The sequence below is a fragment of the Lepisosteus platostomus genome, chromosome 2, assembly GCF_059453375.1.
Source record: "Lepisosteus platostomus isolate fLepPlt1 chromosome 2, fLepPlt1.hap1, whole genome shotgun sequence".
Classification (NCBI taxonomy): Eukaryota; Metazoa; Chordata; class Actinopteri; order Semionotiformes; family Lepisosteidae; genus Lepisosteus; species Lepisosteus platostomus.
In genome coordinates this window covers 50579360-50604696 of record NC_142612.1, presented here as the reverse complement: position 1 = coordinate 50604696, position 25337 = coordinate 50579360, and the positions used below count along the sequence as shown (strand labels likewise).

General features: G+C 38.9%; 1 protein-coding gene across 2 annotated transcripts; it reads right to left on the bottom strand.

Moving 5' to 3' along the window:
- Positions 1 to 2730: 2730 nt before the first annotated feature.
- On the bottom strand, positions 2731 to 13759 carry LOC148676418 (uncharacterized). 2 transcript variants are annotated; one of them, XM_088607863.1, is made up of 6 exons: positions 13623 to 13759; positions 12130 to 12480; positions 6004 to 6342; positions 4226 to 4357; positions 3969 to 4036; positions 2731 to 3363 (listed from the first exon to the last, which is right to left on the bottom strand). In XM_088607863.1, the coding sequence occupies exons 1-6, from the start codon at positions 13657 to 13659 to the stop codon at positions 3223 to 3225; spliced, it is 1068 nt and encodes a 355-aa protein (XP_088463989.1). In that variant the 5' UTR covers positions 13660 to 13759; the 3' UTR covers positions 2731 to 3222. The 2 variants fall into 2 exon arrangements, with proteins under 2 accessions (XP_088463989.1, XP_088463996.1); XM_088607870.1 differs by having other exon boundaries at positions 12316 to 12480.
- Between the last annotated feature and the right edge of the window lie 11578 nt (positions 13760 to 25337).

Sequence of the window (25337 nt, the reverse complement as noted above, 5' to 3'; positions counted from 1 at the left end):
TTAGATTTGTGCTACTACCAAGAGATAATATACTGATGAAAAAAAGAAACATAACATATTCTGGAATGAGAATACTATAGTTATAGCTTATGTATTTTCAAAAAAAGTTGTCAATTTGTTTTAAGCCCTCTGGCCAGCAAAGAGGCATTGCAACTTGCCAATCACATGAAAGCTTGTTAGGTGCACTTTTACCCAACAAGGTCCAGGTGGAACAATACCTGATCAGGTCACCTTCAAAAAGGCCTTAATTCAAAGCTTAGGTCACTCCAAGGAAAAGGCAGCATGGAGCCTGTCCCACACTTTCCTGTCACTGATGCAGGCATTGTGTCTGCTGGCAGTTTCAGCAGGAGTACGGGTTTAGTCAGTTTTCTGTGCATTCTATAATGCCTCAAATGTCACCAGAAGCAAGGGAGAGGGCCATTGGCATACTGCAGGCAGGCATGTCATGTGCCAGCGTTGCTAGACACTATGGAGTAAGCCACTCCACTGTGCCCTGACTGCAGAGAAGGTTTCAGCAGACCAGCAGGACAGATGACCATCCAAGATCTGGTCGCCCTCGAGTGACCACACCAGAGCAGGACCAACACATCAGATTGGTCCATCTGAGAGATCATTTCAGATCTGCCACCCGTACTCCTGCTGAAACTGCCAGCAGACACAATGCCTGCATCAGTGACAGGAAAGTGTGGGACAGGCTCCATGCTGCTGGCCTTAGAGCAAGGCAACCTGTCAGAGGCCCTCTCGTCAGCAGTGGCATCAGGTCCTCTTCATGGATGAACCACTCTTCAGCCTGTTCCACACAGACGGGAGAGCCAGATTGTGGAGGAGGAGAGGAGAGAGGTTTGCTCTTGCCTGTGTCCAGGAAACTGACCCCTGGGGTGGAAGCAAAGTAATGGTGTGGCTGGCATTCACCATACAGGCTGGACACAGCTCCACTTCATTGAGGGCAGGCTGAACGGTGTGTGTTATAGGGATGGGATTGAGCAGCAAATCATAATTTCCTATGTGAGGCATCATGACCTGACTCTACAGTAGGAAAATGCCTGGCCACACACAGCTGCTGTGGTCACAACTGCCCTAAGGAATGCTGGTGTGCAGGTGATGTCTTGGTCTGCCTTCTCTCCTGACCTTAACCCCATAGAGCACCTTTGGGATGCGCTGGATTGCACCATCTGGAGACATGACCCTCTGCTTGCCAATGGCCAGCAACTATGTCAGGCCCTTCTGCAGGAATGGGATAATATCCCACAACTGCAGATTCAGACACTTATTGTCCCTATGCACCAGAGGTGTCAAGCAGGGGTGGCTGCAAGAGGTGGTCACACAAGATATTGAAGGATTGCAAAACGACTGTTGTTAATGTTTACAGTTGTTATTGTTTTCCTGTTGTTTTTGTTGGTGTACTGTTTTGTTTTCCTATTATTCTGTTTTTATTATTTCAACAATGAAGGTTGAAATTTCAGGCCAACAATGAGTGTTGCATTTCTTTTTTCCATCAGTATATATTTTGATAAAACATATATAGGGAAATGTGAATTGCAGTGTTCATGTCTCAACCATCTTGAAAAGATGAAATGTCATCTTGAAGTGAGGGAATGGTTTTCATGGGAGGAAGAAACCAATTCTTTCTAAATAGAATATTGTCCTCTATCACCAAGGAGTACTGGCCAATCCACAAGATTATCTAAAGAATTCCTGATGAGGAATGGACTGATGAGTGAAAAGCTGAACATTTTGGCAAAAATGAAAAATGTTTTGTGTGATGAAAGTCAAACAGTACCTTCAAATGAAAGAACATAAGAATGTTGGTAGGAGTATCATGGTTTGTGGCTATATTGCATGAATGGCTTGCCAACATTGTAGGAACCATGAATTTGGCATTATATCTGGAAATTCTGTTAGAGAATGTTAGGCTATCCATCCATCAGCTGATACAGTCAAAAATGGGTCATGACGCAAGACAATGATCTAAACACAGAATCTACAAATTTCATATTTTGAATTGGCTAAGTTAATGTCCAGACCTAAACCCCTTGAAAATGTTACAGCAAGACCTGAAAAGATATGTTCATACAAATGACACAAAACTGAAGCAGTTCTGAAAGGAAGAATGGGACAAAATTGATAAATGTCAATGGAAGAGTGATAGAACTTTACAAGAAATATCTGATTTTGCTAGGAAAACCATTAAATTTACATGTTGTGCTGTGTACGTGTATTATTGCAGTCATGCTATTTTCTGAATTTGTTGGTTTATTAGAAAATAGTTTTGTCGCGCTCATAACCCCCTCCTCTTAAGGATGCTCCAGCCCTTCCTTGTTTTTTACTCATCTCTTGCACCTGCTCCCTGTTCCAGCCCCCATTTCACTTCACCTTAAAAGCCAGACACTCACTCTGTTCTGGGCTCTGCATTGGTTCCCGTACCAAGGGAGTAAGGGATCTGGAGCACCTGGTCCCGTTCCCCCCTTGTTCCCCCCGGGCCTCCACCGGATTTTGTTCCGGTTTTTAATTCTGTTTGTCTTTGAACATTTGACTCACCTTGGATTTCCCTTTGGATTCTGCTTTGGATCATTTGCCCAGGACTCACCCCCAGCACACCTGCGCACCATGGACACACCCCCTGTTTTATTTCGGACTCTTGCATGCTTTTTTTCCCGTGTTTTCTTCACTCTTCCCCGGATTGTGTCGTCTGCATAGGGTCCTGAAAGAACGCTTTGTTACAAGTTTCACTGCTGTGAAAACAAACTCAATGGTTGGATTTATTGGAGATCACTTGCACATGTAAAACTTTGAAACTTTAAAAAAACATGTAATTCAAGATAAAATGCAATAAAATATATACATTTTCAAAGCTGCTATGGATCCATCTAAGATGGATGGGTAAAGTTGTCATTGCTACCACAGTACATCTAAGGCTTTACTGTTGGGTCACTTTTTTAAATTATATAATGAGTTGCGCCTTGGTGTCATATTTATAATTGAATTATTTTAATCTTTTATTAAAACTTTCATAAAGATGTTATTACATTTTAGGTCTAATATATACAAGAACAGGAACCTTAGGGGTTTACAGACTTTTTTCTCAGCACTGTACATATGCTGCCCATGTGTTGAGTACTAGTACAGTATGTTAGCTGTAAAGAAATAATGCATGTCTTATAATGTACACCTGCTATAATATGTCACATTGGTTATTAGTTTTTTCCTTAAATCATATTTTCATTAGCACTTGTGGATCATAATTTCACGGTACTCAATTTCACTGTACACTGTGTCCATGTTCACATCTCTTCTCTTTGGCCTATGCCCATTCACAGTGTGCTTGACTTCCAATGTAGCATACGTCAATGAACTTTCCTCATTCTGAAAAACAGAGTTCAATAGTTTTGTACAACAACTAAAAGCCACACATTGAGCAGTTGGTGAAGGTCATGGATGAAATTAATTTAAACAGACAAAAAACATCCTTACAATAATATGAGATTATCCTAATATGAGAATATCCTCACAGTAATATTTTGGAGTGATATTTATTACAGTATTACAATCAATCTGCCTACCTATACAATTAATATTTATACATTCCATTATTTCTAAATCCTAAATGTTCTTTCTTAATACCTGTCTGGAAGCCATTGTATAACTCAAATTTGATTTGTCTGGGTTTACTCTTGAGCCATCAACATGTTTTATACTTTGATGGTAGCAGGTTTCTATGTTATTTTATGCACTTCTTACAATTGCTCACACATTTTCTATACAGTATAATGAATACTGAAATAATGAAAAAAAAAACATTTAAGAAAGTGCTGATAAGCTTTTTTAATAAAATAATAAGTAACTGATACTTAATAAAGTAACAAATAATGTGTTATGTAACACATGGATCACTTGTAAATATTTGGATAAATGGACAGATGTTAAAAGTTCTGGCAAAGGTGTATTTTTGAGTAGATCATTAGACATACCTGGTGGTGGGTGCTGTCTGTGTGTTGATGCTGGGAAGAGGAATGGGCCACATCTTCAGAGTCACTCTCTGTACAGGAGTGAGGACAGATCACAGAAATGTGTAGCAATGGAATCAGAACTGATTTCATAATACTACTGTTGTCTATAACTTTCATTCTGTTTATTTTTAGTTTATATATGTTTTGGATAAATCACAGAAAAATATGATGGTGTGTTCTGAACAATTGTAGTTCTGGTAGAAATAAATGTAGCTTACCCACAAAACTCCCACACTTGGCTGACTGGAACTGTCTGTAGGTCAGGACAGTGATCATAATTATAAGAACACCATTCAGAACTCCCAAAGCAATGACCACTGGGAACTGCCTAGAATTGTAGCTGTGGTACACTGATTAAAATAAAAAAATGTAATTAATAATTAGTTCATACACTGTATAGGAGTCAAAATATGCTGATGGAAATGTAAACATTGATGATAGTGGAAAGATATGCTGCAGTGTCTTTTTTAGCAGTATGAATGCAGATATATTTTCATGTGAATGTATCCTTAAACAGGTGTTTTTTGTATTTGATTTGATCCTAACCCTGGGTCCTAGTGAAAGCACTGGGCTTGAGAACACTCCTGCTCAGATAGTTCCTCAGTTTTTTACCTAGGGGTAGGGACTTCACAGGAAACTTTCTGGTTTACAGGAGAGGCTATACTATCCATGAAGTTTAAAGGCAGACTAATTTAAATAAGAATGACAACAATGCCCACCCAACCATTATTTCTACAAGTCTTACAGATGGGTAGCTACAGTATATGTTAAATTGGGGGAGCTGCTCTAATTTGTTTAATTTTATGACAGAAACACCAGTGGGTACAACTGAAGATTTATAAATAATTTGTAAAGTTGTGTATAAACTATTATATAAAGCAGTGGTTCTCAAACTGTGGTACGCACAGCGCCCCCAGGTGGTATGCCAAATTACCCTGGAAATTTGTTGTGTGCGCTGAAAAATTGGGTTTTAAAATTTGAATAATGAAATATTATGTAATTGTTACATCTGTAATTTACTTAATCGGTTTCAGACAGCTTGAGATAGGTTTTCATATTTTCTTTTTTAATAAAAATAGTTTATGTGTCAAATACACAGCTCAGCTATGTCGATGTGCGCTAATACTTGAGTAGACACAAGGGCTACTATGTAATTCTATACCGTTGTATAGAACCTACTACGAACCTAAGTGACCAATTGTATTAAAATAAGTTATCTTTAGCAAATAGGGAGGTAGGAGGATGTGCGTGATTTTGCAACACTGCCAATCTTGTAAACACAGATGATAGATTTCTAAAAATATTTAAGGATTGTTCTAGGTTAATTACTTTGAGAAAAATACACCTAGCATCTCTGTGTTTTTTGCTGCCATGCGCATTAAATAAAAAAAATATTTTAAAATTGAATGGACTCCTGATTGTCTTTTAAGGCGAAATGGGGAAACATTTCTCCAATAGTGCCACATTCACCAACAGAACAATTGATTAAAAATGTATACTTCACAAAAATCAAGTATTATGTTATGGCTGAAAGGAATAGATGCCATGAGTAGTGACGCCAGCTAAAATAGATCACGGGCACCTGTTGAGAACAAGGACGATTATACATCAGACACCGACACTAGCTCTGCTGCTGAAACTGACACAGTCAGCACTGCTAGTGTTACCAAGCGTCAGAAAACGGCTACAAGGCAGTATGATCCAAATTATCTAAGTGCTCAGTACTATTTTTATATTATGTGTGTAAGTGTGTGAGAGTCTGTTACTCATGTTGGTCATTTAGATTTTCTTTGGTTCCTATGAGAAGATGACTTGGAGGTGCTACTTGGATGCTTTGGTTTGATCAGGGGTGGTACTTGGTACAAAAAGTTTGAGAACCACTGATATGAAGGTATATGTACAAATTAGTAAACTATAATTGTATTTGCTTTATTTATTTTGTTTAGTGATATAATCATCTTAAAAAAATCACTTTTTATTCATTTTTATAAATCACCTTTGTTATCAAGTTGTATTTCTTTTGCAGAAATTATCTCCTCACATGTGGCCACAGTACTGTAGTACGTCTCAGCATCTGAGCATCTGAGGTTCCTCTTGGGAAGAGTATAGACAGAGCTCTGACTAGGAAGTCCAGCCTCGAAGCTCTTCTGAAACACATTCCCTTGTATAAAAGTATTTCTGGAGTCAGCTTGTCCAAATAGATGCTCACAACAAGAAACATTCTGGTTTCCTGTTTGAGTCTGTCTGTAAATCACACACTGCTGATCAATATTGTCTTTTGACTGGAGTGATTTAGACAGAGGGGGATGGAAAGGTCTGTAACTGGTTTCAGCATCTACAACAGGGAAGAAACAAATCAGTAGTTCTGTAGATTCAATACTGAATTATAAAACAATTCAGAGCTTATGGGATGAACATACTGTATTACATCACAATTAAACAGATCAGTCAAGTGTCATTGCCACAGATTATTTTTTGTTTATTTTCAGTTCTTAGGATATTTTAATAAATGCAAAATAAAGCCATATCAATCTACTTTTAAGAGTTACTTATGAGAAAATATCCATATGCATTTTTTCTGATTCCAGTATAAGAACAGTGCACAATTATTGACTCTAAACTTTGAATTTTCTCAACTGTAATAAAATATATGAACTGTAATTGTACTGTAACTGTAAAAATTATTTCTCATATGAAAAAAAAGATAACTGCTAAATATTTTATTTTTAATAAAGGCAATTCCATTCTACCCTCATGGGTCAATTATACAAACTGTGTTTTACTACTTTATTTTGATGGCATTTTAGTATGAGACAATTGGCTGACAGGGTTCTCATTTTGGTCAGGGTGATTGCTGGGTAACTGGGGTTATTATAAAGCAGTGAATATCATAAGAACTTTTTTTGCTTTGCCATCTGAGTGTAAATTCCAAAACATGAAAACAAAAATATGTTAAAGAAAATAAAGTAATGTTTAATCTGGAAGAATAGCGCCAAACGTTTCCAATTCCTGGCTCATTTAAAGAAATGGCACAATCAATCCTTGGATCAAACTACTATATGGTAGTTTCTTATATTGTTAAATAAACCATAACACATAAACTGGGCATATGTGGAACCCAGTGAAACAAATCAGAAATAGAGTTTCCAATCAGAGAAGTACAGTAAAAGTCAATGACTCAAAAATTACAGTGAAAATGCAAAACAACTGAAACAACTATTGTTGAAATTACCAGCAATCTCTAGAGTGCAGGGCTAAAGATCTTAAAATCATAGCTCATAGAATAGTTAACAGAATTACAACTCAGAAGTTTTAAACCTCTTGCCTCTCAAGATGGATAAATCTGAATCTGGTCTTTATTGATGATATATCTAACTAATCATCACTAACTAATCATAGCTCATAGCATCAGTAAAAATACTTCTGAAGTTTAAAAATAAGGTATTGTCAGTTTACAGTAGACAGTAAATGCTTCCATACTAATCAGTGGCACTTCACTATGGAGCATGACAGTGTAGTGTGCTCTCACGAGGCACCAGTTCTGTAGGGGTTTGGGCATTTACTGGGACAATTATTAATTGTAGCAGTAAGTCACAAAATGATTCTTTTAATGGCTTTAGAATCCAAGCTTGCAGTATAACTCAAACAATGCACACACACAGGTACTAATACATGAGGATACATATATTAATACATAGAATATGCATGTAAACCTAATAGATCTTATCGTGAGGGTTATCAGAATACAAAAGATATATATTCATTCAGTTACGAAGAGTTACACATATCAAGAGGACATACGTTCGGTATATCATTCATTTAGACAGTTTTGTAAATGAACTAGGTTATAACTTCTACATTAGATACTCAAAACAAGTACAGATGCAGCCATTCAAAGTGCGCGGTACAGACACGTACTGGAGGTAATTGGCTACGGCGTCGCGCATTGTGAGCATACTGTAACGCGTGTGAAGGCCATAAACGATATTAATTTTGGAAAATAAACATACAGTATATGGCTGGTCTCGGTACTTTAAATAAAAAATACACACCAACATTCCATTTCTCCCTAAACATTTTAAGCTTCGAAGTCTTTAACTAACGTGATACCGGAATCAACAAGCATACTTTTAGAATTTCATTAAAAGGGAATATAATATGGAATCGCATATCTAAAGAAATTAATAACGATATAATTATATTCATGTACCGTAACACAAGAATAGTACACGCAGTACATTGTCTGTTGATAATGTTTCTGTAGTGCTTTTTCAGCACTCTGCATGTGACCTTGCCGGTGGCGCTGTGGGTTAGGTTCCTGACTCTGACATCACACGCTCTGTGTTTGAATCCCACGGGAGCTGTTACTTTTTTTTTAACAAACATTTCTTTGAAAAAATAAAACGTTTTCCCTGGGTCAGAGATTAAATAAAACCTCACTCGCACCAAACAAATTTATATTTCTAAATATCACAACATAATTGGATTTAAGTCATTTTAATAACAATGAATAGTCACCTATGTGTTACAATATAAACATTTATATTGATTTAAATCGCAAACACTGGTTTAAATATATGTGTTTTTTTATTCACAATCAGACAAATGCAACATAAATTGATATCTTTGTCTTCTAAGTATCTTAATAAAATTTCAGCATAGCTTTCTCCCCGTTTAGATTTATTTTTCTTGGGATCTTGGGATCAAACGTGGAAAGATTAGATTGTAATCATTTTTATTTTTTAAATACATTTTAGAAAAGTGTAATCTATACTAAAAAGCAGTACACCAACTGCTATAAAGATACATATTGTAATACTTTCGGGCTCGGATAGGACGGACACAAGAACTCAGACTTGCGGAGTTAAATCTCAACAAAACAACAACAAATCTCAATATCTTGTACGAATTATTCATAATACAAACCAAAAACTCTCTCAAATTGCTCCAATTATCATAATCCCGCCCCTTATGCAAAACCAAACCCTCCTCCCCTCCCAGTTTATCCTCTTTATCATAAACAAAATCCACCTCAATTTTCAACATAAAGCATTACTCAAAATCAATACCTCAACACTCCATACTCAACAACGATAATTCACAAACAGCCAGAACATGTAACTACACATTCCCAAACATACCTACTTTCCATAGCCCCGCCCCTTATGCAAAACCAACATCCCTCCCCTGTTCTCTCTCTCCCCTGGCGGTTGTAATTGTTTTTATTTTCAAATAAATTTTAGCAAAGTCATGTATTTTAAAAAATCTTAAGATTTTTCTATTTATGTCTTTATTTAATGGTTTCATTAGTGACAAAGGCTAAACTTTCTTGGAAAAATGTATTTTATGTAAACCATGTTTGCTATTAATTCATTTAGGGCTAGAATATGTTCATTGTCTTCCAGTGAAAGAAGGGTTCCTTTCGCCGTAAATGTCGGGTCGACATTAGAAGCTTGCCACGCCCGGACTGTTACACCAACGCATTAGCATGTTAAAGCGATTTCATTGAGGAGCCTAGCTTTCTTAACTAGTAAGTACTTTACTCCTTTGGAGGGGGGGGAGGTGTCTTTAGCTGGAAATCTTTCCCCCTTCTACTTTGAAAAAACCTGTGAAACCGATTTAATTCATCACAGCCAGCACTCCCGCAGAGAGGGGGGTTGTACTCGTTATTGTCTAAGCCGGAACACATCATTATATCTCATTTTGTATTTCTATAAAAAAAAATCATTTTCCCAGCCTAACACTATTGTTGTTATTGTTTTTATCCTGTAAAGCACTTTGAGGAGCCACCTTTAAAGGCGCCATATTATTATTGTTAATTTGCTGGACAGAGAGGTGAACATTATTACGCAGAAGACAAAGATAGCGATTTACGTTGCATTGTGCATTGTGCTGCTGTAATACAGTTTAAAATAATTAAAAGTCTAAACAGTATCAGCTTTATTTATGAGTTGCAATTTTAAAAAAAGTCAAAAACCACTCTCAAAATGCAATTTAGAGCTTTCTGGCAAGAGGAGACACCCAAATTAATAATGTAACATGCCACGGTTTGTGCATGAACAAGGTTATACTGCTATTTCCTTAGATACGCAATTAAAAAAATAATTTTTATTAAGTTTTAATAAAATGCTTTTATTCACTCATAATCTGACCATTTCAGGTGAGTATTCATTGTTATTAAAATGACTTAAATTCGATCATGTTGTGATATTTAGAAATATAAAAGTCAATTAATTGTCCATAATATTGCTATTCTATTTTTTCAAAGAAATGTTGCAGTACACAAATATAATCATATCATTATTAATTTCTTTAGATACGGGATTCCATATTATATTAGCAGAAAAGCTTAAAACTACCACTTTTTTACACGCTATATCACATGGTAGTTAAAGACTTTGATGCTTAAAATGTTTAGGGAGAAATGGAATGTGAATGTGTGTATTTTTTCTTTAAAGTACCGATTCCTGGAATCTGACTGGCTGACACCCTTCTGAAGTGGTTCCATAATATCTTGTATACGGAAAAGAAAGGGTTGATAAAAAAGCCTAGATTCTCATGTATCTGATACAAGTATCTTTTAATACAGTCTTTGCTGTGCTCTTGAGGATCCTTGTGATATTTTGAGCTCTGGTTGAATGATAAGTGTCGCAGTTTAAATAATTTTCATAGTTAGAAATTATGAAACGCTCTGTTAAAAGCAAGGGAGTTTTTATGTCCGTTGCAGTAAAAGAAAATGCCTGACAAAGTAGGGCTTGGACAGATTCCAAGTGCTTGTACAAATGTGCTAAAGAAATTATACTTTGAGTTTACAGCTTGTCCAAAGTCATTCATTATTAATTCTATTAGTAATATCTTCGGTAAAGGCTTTGATGCATAAATATTTCTGATAAAGGTAAGTTGTGTACTTTTGTCCAAATGAGCAATCTTGCTTTCATAAAATATACCAACTTTTTAATGACTGATGATTAATATGCTGTAATACACAGTTTAAATTTAAAAGCTCAAATGCTGTACATGAGAGGTCAAGCTTTATTGGTTCCTCCTGGTGGTTTTACAAGGTGATGCCGGATACTTTCCGGCATGACGTCAAATGACGCGATTAACCCAGTGATACTGCGTGATACCGCAACATCCCCACCAGAGTATGCCGCGAAGTACCCCACCCATTTTGAATGGCTGCATCTGTATATATTTCCGGGTCTTTCAGTCTGCCTTCGGATGTCCTGAGACCCACCTAGCACCAGGTAGCCCCACGTCCGCTACTTGAGGGCATAGGTTTCTATATGGCATTCCCTGAACAGCTGAGCCCGGGCAAACCCCTGTCACGCCACTATGCATAGGGTCTTTTTGCTCTCTTGCCTTTCTACGGTTCGTCCTTTCCGACATCCATTGACAGTAGGATCTCCATGGATTGCAGACCACATACAGTTATTGCCTTAAAACTGTGCAACCAAATACTGTTTTTTACACTCTAAAAATGAAAGTAAATGCATCCCAGTACTTGGGTGCACCTGAAGTCACTGGGAGAACACAAACAATGATTTTGTTCTAAATATAATTACACCTATACATGGAATTAATCAAAAAATAAAACATTTTATATTGGATATATCATCCATATTTATCTCACAATTTATCTCATGATAATGAATCTACTGTAAATTGTTTAACTCTGTAGCATCAGTTATGACTGTGCTGTCTCAATATTTTTCAAGGGCACTGTGTAACAAGATAAAAGCCTAAGCAGACATTTCTGCAAAAGACACTTAAATTTATCTCTTGTGAAATTCTACATACTGTATGTCCAGATTATCTTAGCTCTGTTACATTAGTTAACAGGAGGAAATATTTTATTTTATTATTTGAAACCTTTGTTGACTGTCAAAAATCAACCTAATCTCTCATTTTGTAAGAATCTTAATATTATTGAAGTTATATTTCTAATTCAGCATTATCTTTTATTATTTGTAATTAAGATCTGTTTTCTATTTTTAACATTATTTGTGAGTTTTTTTTAATCTTTTGAGCAACATTGCAATTATATCCAGTATATTTTAAAATGAGACTATGATAATATTTTATTTTATTGCGACATTAAGAAAAGCATCTCTTTCCTTACCCTTAACAAACAGTAAGGTTCCATTTCCCAACTGCAGCTCTGTGAAATCTATTGTTCCACAGTAATATGTAGCAGTATCTGAAAGCTTAACTTTTGAAATGTGGAGATTAAAACAAGTTCCATTCTTCTGCATGACAAAACGTGAATCTCTAAATCCTTTATATAATGTAAATGAAGAATCATAACCTGACGATGATAAAATGGCCCTTGGAGCCTGTCCAACAACTTGTTTGTACCAGAGCAGTTGACTCAGCTGTTCTTGTTCGATAGTGCACTTCAGAGTTACAGAGTCTCTGAGCTGCACCAGCACTGAAGGATGAGACTGAGAAACTGTATGTGCCGAGATCACACCTAGAAAATCATCAAGACAGCATGAATTTTATAATAGGTCATAGTGCTCAAAAGACTAAATGAATGTTTTGTTAATTTACCTTTTTTAGAATTATTGATTGAAAAACAGAATAGCATACTGTATATGCGGTTGTAGTCAAATATTTGTAATATACTGAATATCCTAACTTTAGTGTGAAAACATAGATTTGTAAATATTTTGTTACCGTTTGCCAAAGTTTGGCATACAAACCTTCATATTTATTTTATTATAAATTTGAAAGTTTATAAATTAAATTGTCTCAGACCATTTGACAAAATGAGTTTTCTGTTCTATTATGCATTCAAAATGTACCCAAGGAATACCAGTGTAATAAATGAATTACAAATGCAAATACTTTGTTTTAAATACAGTATGAATAATTAGTCCTTAGTGTTATATACTGTATGTAAACAATTGAAATTAGCTTTTTTGTTTTCCAAAAATAAACAACAAATACCAATTAAAATACAAACTCTACCATATGTAATTGTTAGGAACATTTCTATAAAGAGTACCATGGAAAAATACATTATGTGCAGTTAAAAGGTTTGTACTAAGGTATTTACAAACAAAAACATAAATGTACAAAAATGCTTGAATTAGTATTTGAGCAGAATGGTTCATTCTGACTTTCTATATTATTAAAGTTTTACCTTGAAGGTAGCAATAAAGGCATTGTGCTTTTATTTTTTATGCTACTGGTAATACAAAGATCTTTCAAATGTTACTATATAATTAAATTGTTTTTTTATTAGTAGTGGTATGTAAAGAAAAACAGTGCTATTTTTGTAATGTATGCAATTATGTGTCAATGATAAGTAAGTATATATGCCATTTATAAATAATTTAATTTACACAACTGTGCCTGTTAAACTTATATACAGTATATCCTTGTTGACGGTGTTACTATCTGCTGTGCATATTATAGAACAATTTCTTTACATTTACAGTAGTAAGAAAGTAAACATAGCACAAAATAATCATTACAGGAATTGCATGCCCTAAAGACACCTGCATTAAATATCCCAGCTGAATGCTTATTATTGCAGTGTATAAGCTATACAGTATATAAGTATTTAATGATTAAATATGTAATGGAAAGAGAAGCGCTTGTACTTACTGAAGAGACATACAACATGAAAGTAAAGTCCAAACATTTCCAGTTTTTCTGAAGTATTGGTTTGAGCTGAAAACTCACTATGGAAAATTCTTGTAGATTAACAGTAGGGTAGAGGCACCTTGTGATGTAGTATTTCACTGGGGTGTTAATTTGCATACTGTGGTGATGTAATCCAGAAACTGAGAAACAGGCAGCCTGCCCACTTCTCAGTAATTGACAATGAAAAAAATGAGATTAGCATGCATCAATCAAAATACCCTGTGAAGATAATAGGTACAAGTTATTTACAATATAATATAATCTCTCAATTTGTCATCGGGTTCTGGTCGGCCTTCTGTCAGGAATTAGGAATCCAAATTGACCTCTTTTCAGGATACCAACCCAAGACAAATGGCCAGACAAGCACATAAACCAGAATTTAGAGACATGCTTGTGATGCCAAGTGATGGAATTTCAAGACGACTGGATATCCCTGCTTTCCTGGGCTGAGGTCTCCCAAAACATTCTGACTCATCGACAGGTCAATGCCCTTCAAACCCCCACTTCTTAGGTTATATTCAGACTCTGTAGTCATTTCCACTGTTGACAGGACTGCATAAGATCTGGAGTCTGGTGATTTGTGCAAGCCACCCTACAGAGAGCCAAAGAATGCCTACTGTCCCCCCCCAGAATAGGGACAGCATGCTTGGCTTTCCACAAAATATCTCCATCCGTCCTGGACTAATTTCCCTTGCCTTAACCAATCATGGCCTCCATATAATCCCCATCTATGAACTGGCTTCATCACTCTGTTCTCCTCCCCACTGATAGCTGATGTGTGGTGAGCATTTTGGTGCACTTTACCTGTAAAGTGGAGTGGAGTGTCCAGAAAAGCAGTATATAAGGAATTATTATAATAATATTAATATAATTTATTATTGTCAATGTAAATAGAGTATGACATAATAAGTAAAGTAATTAATACCATAAAAAATGTAATACTGTCTTCAAATTAAATAAATTAAAGTAAATTTGTGGATAATAATGATCAATACTACAAAGGAAGAATGTATCACAATTCCCATATTTTGTCAAAAATATGTGTGTATGTTCGGAAAAGGTTGTACTTATTTCTTCTTCCATTACTTAATCATGGATTGGAACTTCTATGGCCACTACAGTTTGCAGCATCTGCTAGTAAAACTTGCAGTGACATGTACAGTATAAACCTTCCACATACAGTACATGAGCATACATGAGCAGGGCTGTTTTCTTTTGTATTTTTCATAGGTGAAAATTTTCAGTTTTAACTACAGTATTCTGCAATACAGTCACACACAGCTGTAACCAATGTACAGTAGAACAAGTGACATGAGGCTTCAATTTATATTCTGTTACACAAGCGAGGACAGCTCGGGTATGGGATGCTTAGGGGAAGCCACTAAGTTGTTTGGGAGCCAAAATCATATTGCCTGGTGTGAACTTTATTATGGTGTTATGTTCGATACTATCATGAGCCAATCTTTTAATCATAACATCTGATTTAAACTCTTCCAAAATTTGACGCACACTAAATACAGTATAGCCTTACAAAGATAGTCAATGTGTGGATAGTTTAGTAAAACAGCCAATGTTAATTTTCACAACTGTGCCTTATTATATGCATTTGTACATTATTCATCATTCTTTACATTTCTTCATTCATGTTATACTGCTACATATCAATAGAGGAATGAGTATTTCACACTTATCTACCTATTAGGCTTTGTAGATGGTTTCAATTATTTTGAAAATTGTTCATTATTTTAACCTTCGTTTCTTTAAAAAAATCAATTAATAAAAATTTTAATAGCCATTTATGGATTTTTTAATACTCGGCATCCCATCAAACATGAACTAATTTAACTTTTATTAATTATTATTAAATTAAATTAAATACAAATGTCATTGATTAATATCTGTTTCATGGGCAACATAATATTTTAGCCATTGAGTTTGAGTTAGTGTTAGAATTTAAAACGTTAAATTATAAACTACTTGTAATTTAAGAGTTTGAAAGTTTTTAACAGTGAACAAATCATGTATAAATTTGAAAAAGTAGTTATTCATAATTTGTATTCATAAATAGTGACAAGAACAGAGTACAAATAAAAAAATCACTGCTACAAAATATAATATTGCATTAAAATTTTTAACGTTTTTTGTTAATTCAGCAGTTTTTATTTCAAAGTGATATGTACTGAAGTATGCAAGAAATACAACTGAAGTTAAAAATAAGAAGCAAAGTGAGAAAGATATAAATCTCAGAGTCTCTGACCTGATATGGAATGAGATACACAAACTTCCAGACTATCAGTTGTGATCATCCGTTTATAAACCCCAACTTGTCCTGATTTACCTTACAGTAACAAAAAAATCTTAATCTAATTTTGTCCACAGGTTTCTGACACTGTTGTCTACACTGACACAAAATAAAGCACACTTCTATTGCACACATATGAAGCTCAAATATGCAGTAACAACCTGCAAAGCACTTTGAGTGGTGTGTACTATATGTGTCAGGTGAATTAATTATTGTAAATTATTATTAACATATATTTGTATTTGTTTGGAAAAGGCTGTACAAAAGTTTTTAATTTTACAATTTTATATGGAAATTAGGCTATAAAATAAGCTTATTTGTACAGTATATATTCAGTAAAACAAGTTTTGCATAGTTGACAAAGATCAAAGAAAATCTGATCTTTAGTAATAGTATCAATACATGTGCAAAAAATAGTTAAAAATGAAGCTATTTAAAGCAAAATCTTGTAGTTCAAGATTGTAGTTCTATTTTTTTGAGTGGGTGTTATTTTTATTTTGCATTATCTTAAAAAGCCCATGTACTTTTTCTTGCACCAATTTTATTTTTGCACCAATTACCCCATGCACTGGTTTCTTGCGAAATACACACATTTGTGTAATCAATTAATATTGAAGTATTAATTTTTATTTTTATTCCAGAAGCAAGAAAAAATAACACCAGTATAACAATAACATTGTACTATTTCCTTATAACCAGAGTAGTAGCATTTTTCTTTTAAAACAGATTCTGCACTATACAATGAAACCAAAGTACAGTGTACAGTGATATGTGTAGTGATTCATATTCGTTCAGGGACGCCAAATATGTAATCATAGTGGCTCTCTGAAGGCACCAGTTCTGTAGGGTTTGGGCATTTACTGAGACAACTATTAATTGTAGCAGTAAATCACAAAGTTGATTCTTTTGATGGCTTTAGAATCCAACCATGCGACATAACTCAAACAACGCACACACGCAGGTACTAATACACGAGGATACATTTATTAATACATAGAATATGCATATAAAACTAACAGATTTTATCGAGAGGGTTATCAGAATACAAAAGGTATATATTCAGTCAGTTACGAAGTGTTACACATATCAAGAGGACATACGTTCAGTATATCATTCATTAAGACCGTTTCGTAAAGTGAACTTGGTTACAACTTCTACATTAGATACTCAAAACAAGTACATAACTCTTAGGAATTAAATTGATATCAACTGGTTGGGATAACAATTGAATTCTCGAGCTGTAATGCATTGAAGTTGAATACTCATCCAATCTTTGGGGATTCAGATCTCCTGCGGACACAAAGAAACAGTTGCAGGCTTGTTGCTGTCCAATCCGCGCTCTCTGGCTAGGTGCCAGGATGTGCTGTGCGGTTTGCGACGGTGCGCTGCAGATGCTCACTGACCGGCTAGTTAGTGTTGGCTTTAACTAGCAAAGTTTGTGCACAGGAGAAAAGATGACTGTGGGTCCCAGCAAGTCAGGAAGAAGACCGGTTCGTTCCTGATGAAGAGCTAGTTCTGAATAGTGATTCAGCTGTCCACAGTTCCGACCTGTTCATGAGGCTTGCTGCTGATGCTAACCTCGGGTGAATCCTCTGGTTACTCTCTGGCAACCTCCGCTCTAGACTCTTTGAACAAAGGAAAGTTCTGGCACTTGGACACACTGGCCGTTCCGTGGTTGTCCGGACTGAGTCTCAGGATGGTCAGGAGGCGCGCTGCGAGAATGTCCTGCCCTTGGGAGCCTTCTGCTCCTGGGCCGTCCTGCCCTGGAATTCTCTTTTGAATTCCCTTTAGAAAAGTCCACAGAAGTCTCTACTGAATCTCCACAATTCTCTCAGGCCCTCTGTGTTGCCTGTTTTTACCTGGAGGAACTTCAGCTCGTTGATTGGCTGAAAGTTCCATGGGCATCAGAGTCCCACGTGGGTTACTCGGCCCTACCAGTCTCTGATTGGTTGATCAAGGTGAGATATGAGTCACTTACTCCTGACACTTAGGAATGCAGTCCAGATGTCCATCTGGCACTCCGTAGACAGATAGACACCAATGGATGACCATTGATCATGATAGCCAGGCTTAGCTAAGTGCATCCCCCTTTGGGAGCTGTCCCTTATCAAAGGATACCTTAAATCAGCCAGCATGAATAGTTTTTCTGTGGCTGCACCACAGAGATGAACAGAGATGGGGCCTCATTTGGGAAAGCTCAGAACACTTAATTCTTTCTTATTAATAAGCCTCGCCGCTACACATGCAAGGAAAATTAGAACTACCACAAGAAACAACAAAACCTAAGTATTGTTCAAAGTGCCGGTACAAACTTTTAGTTTATATAGCCCTTTCCTGCCGCTTATGACGTTGCTCATTATTATGGTAAGGGGGGTGGGGGGGGGTCACGGTGTTTGGCCAGTTAACAGATCCTGGCCGAATGGTCAGTTAGATTACGTCCCCAGGGGGTTTCCTAGCTGGTATCTGGAATCCTTATCAGTTATCCCCTTTTCCTGCCATAAACTCCAGCCTGTTGCTTGGAAGTCTAATCTTCATGCAGAAAAGGACTTAGTTAACCCCTTCTTCACATCTTGTATATTTCTTCATTCCCCCCTTATAAAATATGGCATACTTCAGTGCTGCCTATTTTTTACACAAACAATGTCAGGGCAGATCTTTCTTTTCTGGGTGTACAGACATGCATTACCATGACATTGTGTGTTCCACGGTTACAACAAGATGTGATTAATGTCTTTGTACAAGTGATGGTTACAATTACACAAATAAACAATCCTAATCCTACAAATAAATTGTAATAAAGTCCCACCCCAGGACCCAAACTCTGACCTCAGCCATGTGGAGTTCTATCATCAGGATCTTGGAATAGCAATATAGACCCAACTCTGATTATCATTTTTGGCTGATAGGTATGACAACACCAGGAATTTACTGATACCATATTCCCCAGTAATGCTCCTCAGGCCTAACAAGCACACTGTTGGTCCACCTTAGGAAGCATCAGACACAGAAAAGGTAACAACATCCTTCTTTCTGTTCACTCAGTCTCTGGTGCAGTGGCTCGGTGACAGTGCGATATGTGGATCCAGCGATCTCATCCTGTCACTCAGATGGCAGAGTCAGTAGTCAGTAGCACTTGATATGGCTCCTTCCAGCAGGGTTGCAACGTCTGGCAGGGTATCTCTTCTTCACCCACACCCACTCGCCAGGTATTCGGTCATGTCTTCCCTCTACTGGAGGTCCCCAAGTGTCCAGCACCTGCTCACGAGCCCTGTGCACCACTTCAGTTAACAAACCTACAGTACAGTACTGTAATAGAGAGTTAGTAAGCAAATTCAACAATCCGTTAGCCAAACTTGGTCCTCCAGGGAGTTTAATTTGTTGCCCTTGATGATCTCAAATGGGCTCAGTCTCACAGTTCCGTTTGCTCCAGCCCGGAAACTGCACAGGACCGCAGGTAGAGCATCTTCCCACGGTGTTCCTTCGGTTGATATTTCATTAGTTGGTCTTTCAGACTGTGGTGATGTGGGCAATGTGACTTCCACCTCACCCCTAGTGAGGTGATTACAGCCTGGCACAACTTCCCAGTGTAGTATGCCCCTAGATCAGTATCCAAGGGGCAGGGCAGTCCACACCACGGGATTATCTTCGTCATCCAATGTTTGTGAGTTACAGAGGTAGTGGCCTCAGCCCACCAGGAGAACGGATTACATCTCAGCAAGCTACAATAGTTAACTCGCCAGTGCATGACAGGTCCCTCTGGGGCAAGGCCTTCTGAGCTATTGCACCCGCACCTGAGCTTCCTTTGCCAAGCCTCACATTGAAAAACATCAGTGGCTGCTGCTTTAAACCCAGTCCCTACCCAGTTTTGGGACAACTGGCGCACCATTTGATTCACACCTGGGTGTCCGACAGCATGATTTTCGGGCTACAAAATGGCATTAGGCTGTGAGGGCATGCAGGGCAACTGGTGTATTGACAGCCCCACACCTCATCATCATACAACCCCACATTCTATTTACATTCTGTTCTACGTCTATTAGAGGCCTTAACCTGAATTCTCCCTTTTTCCCCAATAGAGGTTTCACAGGGGTCTCAGACTCCTGCTCTCCCAGTGCCGCTTGCCTGGCATCTGCATGGTTGTTCCCTTGAGTTACGGGAATTATTTATTTATTGTGTTATTTATACCGTACTACAGCTACTTCAATCGGTAGCTGCAAATCTTCAAATCAGTTCAGAGACAAACCCAGTATTCTCAAATGGAGTCCCTGCCGTGGTGAGAGAATCCTATTACTCCATAGCCCTCCAGAATTCTGGACTACATACAACAAATACATAAATTATAAACATATAACCTTTTAACATCTTTCCTTTTACAATCTTCCATCAGTGCTCAAAATTGGCTTGCTGCGCTGAGGCAGTGGAGGGGCATTTTCCGGTCATTAGCACCTCGAATTCTGTCATAACAACTCAACCCGTTTTCTGTTCTCCCTCATGCACCAGAGAGGAGCCATCAGTAAAAAGTATTACATCTTCTTAAATTTTAATGGTCCCCCACCCTTTGGCTACAGCATCTAATGGTATAATAGTATCCCACCGGATGGTGCCTACCACCATGCTCCTGCATCAGCATGGCTGCCCAGAACCCATTTTCCACACTTACATACAAAGGAATGGTTGATCCATCTGAGGAAACCCCAGTCCCAGCACCTGTAAAAGAGCTTGTTTTAAATTATTACAGGTAGCTTTTGCTGCTGTAACCAAGGCAATCTTGCCCTTGGACTGCACTCCCCTCTTAAGCAGATCTGTTATAAGTTGTGCTCACCCCGTAAAAACATTGCACCCAGGCCCTGTTACAATTAAACAATGCTAGACACAAAAGGGCCTTATAATAACTGCTTAATATTAGACACTCTAAACTCTGAAGCAACTCAGACTTGTGGGTTTCCTCCTCAGGGGAAGCACTCTGAATATCATCAACATACTGAGTGACCACAGTCAGTTGAAGCCACGTGATACCCTGTTCTGTATAGTGATTCCTTGTAATGCTGCATAACATCCCAACCCAATAAATCTGGGATGGAACCACCCACATTCGCGTGATAAGTGCATGTAAATGTTAAAATCAATGTTAAAATCTGGTATTCTGCGGTAAAACTCGCTGTCCCAATATTCCTGTGGCCTCCTGCCACCTCCCCATATATAGTACTCTATAGCACACTGTTGAGCAGTGAAGTGAGACAAGCATGACAGTAGTGCTCCAGTATCCCATAACAGAGAAACTGACACACCATTAACAGTACATTTCAAGTTTAACTCGTTTTACGCATTGGACTGGGACAGACTTAGGGAGGCTATTATTCTGCAGCTAGGATCACACATTCTCCCTTCCCTTAACGACAGACTACTGTTCTTTTAAATTTTCTCCATTCATTGGAAGTTTCATTTCACACCTCTCTGCACCCATCCTGACTTCACACCTCTTGATTGGCCTCTCTTTCTGTCCCCTGCTCCCGCCTCTCACTCCTCCTCCCTCCCAACTTTTGTTCTCCCGCTACTTTACCTTTGCCTACTGCCCTGTCTCTCTCACACCTGAAGAAGGCTCCACGGCCGAAACGTTGTGTTTTTTCTCTCTTTTTTTTCAGCATGGAATAAACCTATTATATATATATATCTTCTACTTCTCTCTTGTTCCCTTTAAAACACAAAAACACCCTATGGCAAACCCAGCACAATCAAGGCATAGCTCATCTCAGGACTCCTGCGTGCAATTAAGGCCCACACCGATTCTGAGCCTCAGAACTCCGGGCGCAATTAAGGCCCACACCAGTCCTGGATTATATGTGCAATTAAAGCACCACTCAAGCTTCAAAACCCCGGGTGCAATTATGGCCCACACCGGTTCTGAGCCTCAGAACTCCGGGTGCAATTAAGGCCCACACCAGTCCTGGATTATATGTGCAATTAAAGCACCACTCAAGCTTCAAAACCCCGGGTGCAATTATGGCCCACACCGGTTCTGAGCCTCAGAACTCCGGGTGCAATTAAGGCCCACACCAGTCCTGGATTATATGTGCAATTAAAGCACCACTCAAGCTTCAAAACCCCTGGTGCAATTATGGCCCACACCGGTTCTGAGCCTCAGAACTCCTGCACGCAATTAAGGCCAAACCAGTTCTGGATTACGTGCCTACTTAAGGCACCACTCAAGCTTCAGGACCCCGAGCGCAATTAAGGGCCACACCAGTCCTGAGCCTCACGGTAAAGGTCCAAACCCGTTCAAAAACTCCACGCCAATTAAGGCATACACCAGTTTCGAACGCCCGTGCACAATCCCGCAGATCACCGCCTGCCAGACCAAATTCTGGGCTTAAAGCAAACCACCCATTACATGCACCGGTGTCTTCCCCAGGCCAGGGGTATCCAGGAACTCATGTTTACTCCATCATCTCGGGCGATTCTTGCAGGGAGCAGAGACTTCCCAATCGGTCAGACAAGAGAGTCTGGACTTTTTTTTAAAAAGAGAAGTCCTTACCTCTTAGTAATGTGTGCGCTGACCGTCTCTCCTGCCGATGGGAAGTTCTGTGCCTTCTGGAGTATCCTTCCGAACTACGCCAAAATTGTTGTAACAGAAAGAATAAGTTCAGGATCCTGAGAGTAAGTTAAACAGATGAGTTTATTGCATGCAAGGAGCAATAGAACTGAAGTCTTGTTTCCCGCAAGAAACAACAAAACCCTGACCCTGGCCGAATGGTCAGTTAGATTACGTCCCCAGGTGGTTTCCTAGCTGGTATCTGGAATCCTTATCAGTTATCCCCTTTTCCTGCCATAAACAACTGCCATCTTCGTGCAGAAAAGGACTTAGTTAACCCCTTCTTCACATCTTGTATCTTGTATTGATAGCAATAAATTTAGTTGCTGTGTTTAAGGAAAGTGCCTCAGCCCACCAGCAACAGTCTACACCTCACTGTGGCACAGGAGAAAACTCCAGCACCAGAATCCTGAACACTGCGGACGTGCAGGTGAGAGTCGTGGACCACTGTCCTTCCCTTCTGTCTCCTTTGGCACTGTGCAGTCTCTGTTTATCCCACTGTCTCTGAGTCTGTTGGAACTCTGAGCCAGTACACCTCAGCTTGTCCTACAGGGTCCTGGGTCTGAACCATGCACTTGTAGTGGCAAGGCTTGTTAATAGTACAGGAATTAAGTTTGCTGCTCCCTTGCTAGTCTCTCTCTCCCTCATCTCAGTGATGCTGGACACAGAGAGGCCATTACATGTGGTTCAGATTTAAGGTGTTTTTCTGTCTGATAGAGCTTCCGGATAAGGAACAACTCCTAGGGCTGAGATTCTCCAGCCACCCTAATGAATGGTCATCTCTGGCACCTTTCTGTCTGGGAGATTCCATGGTAGAGTCTCATCCAAAAGTGTTTACAACTCTAAGGTCAAAGAGCATTGTTACTCATCCTCCACCTTGATCAGCCAACCAGGAACTGATTCCTGAGTAATAATGATGGTTGTTGAAAAAGTCTGAATTAGAGTCACTAATAAGCACTCTTTCAAACAACAACAATCCTGTCTACTGGCACAGTATTAAGAAATTGAATTTTGTTGAAAAGCTTCAGGTAGACCTGTTGGCCATGGTAACAAATCAAGCTTAATGCAGGAGGTTCTGTGAACTCAATGTAGGTCGCATCTAGTTTCACTTTAAACCTCGCTAAACAGCTTGAATTGGCTTTGTCCGAAGTTCGAAGTTTCAAAAGCTTCAGGGTAAAATTGAGATATATAGGACTGAGCGAGTTGAGTTGTTAGACATAATCAATGAGAAAAAGAAAGAAAATTAAGAATGTGAAAGCCAATTCAAAGAGGTTTCAGTGAAACTAGAGGACTTTGAGAAAGCTGTCTCTGAGGAGTCTCAGAGAGACCTAGAGGCTAGCCTGCATGGAAAAGAAAGGGAATTGGAGAGTTTATACGTTTTGAGTTTTAACTACAAAATGCACAAGGACTTGTTGCGTGTCAGTGAGAATAAAGACTCGCTTAGAAAAGAGCTGGATGCTGCACCGCAGGGTGCACAGCAGTTGCAGTACAGGCGTTCCTCACCTCGAAGCAACCGAGGAGCGCTCGGTTATCCAGGAGCTAAGGGCTCTGCCTGAGAGTTCTCCTGGCCGGTATCTGTAACTGGGTCATTGTGGGGTAGAGAGCCAAGTCAATTAAGGTGAAGGCCCCCCGACCAAGATCTCTGCCATCTCTCCGATCAGCGGAGAAGCTAGGAAAATAAACCTCCACTCGCTGAGACAGCTAGCAAAGGACACAGAGAGATTTGACCCCACAGTGTCAGGGAATCATGTGGAGAGTTACATCCATGAGCTCAGGTACACACTGCAGTTTATGCCAGACACCACAGAACAGGAGAAAGTGTTGCTGGTGAGAAAAAACTACAAAAGAGGTCTGTAATGACTTTGAGGAACTGTGCCAAGGCCTGATCCAAGAGTATGGTGCGATTATTGACCCAACTGCTGCCATGGCTACTGCCCATCACGTTAAGCATGAGAGATGCCAGTCCCCTGTGACCTGGGGAACCTGTAGTCAGGTAATATTATTTCTCAAACCTGCCAGGTAGTGACCTGATTGATCCTGCCTCGACAGCAGGGTTTTCAACACAACCAGTCCCCAGAAAGGAACAGGAAATGAAAGCCGAGCAGGTTTCCTTCCAGCCACCAGCTCAGTTTGTCAGTCTGAGTCTGACCAACTGTGGTACACCCAGACTAGAGCTGGATGGTCAAGCCACCTGCCTGCTAGTGCAGGACATGGCAAAGGGGGGTGTCAGAATCCCCGTCCACACTGACATGGGCCTAGTGAGTGATAGCGAGTTCAATTACTGTGAACTAGTGCTGGGGCAGCTCCCTGTCCCCCTAGGGAGGGAAGGGGGGAGCGAGCAGGTGTCCTACACCTACCCCCAGTGAATGATTGTGACCATGCCAGTAGATTCTTCAATCAGGAGGTGAGTAGGGTGGACCTGAACCATGACAATGGGGTAACAATCCCAGTTCACTCAGCTGTTCCAAATGGCCACTGAGCTGAGTGTCAGGCATGCTCCACCGCTGCACCACTCCCAGCAGGGTTCCTAAAGCACAGGCATGAACAGGTCGAAAAAGCAGATGCCCTGGAAATGGAGGGGCAACATCAGCCACTACCTCAGATCTCCCCAGATTTCCAGGATGTTGCACAGGATGCCACATGGCATACCAAGAAAAACACTATGCACATGATCCGCCAGCTTACGAAGGCGGCAGTCACTCAGGAAGAGATCACTGGGGTCAGCCACCCTAAAATATTCCATGGGGGACTGATTGCTGTAGTCACTACTGTGAGTTTGTTATTT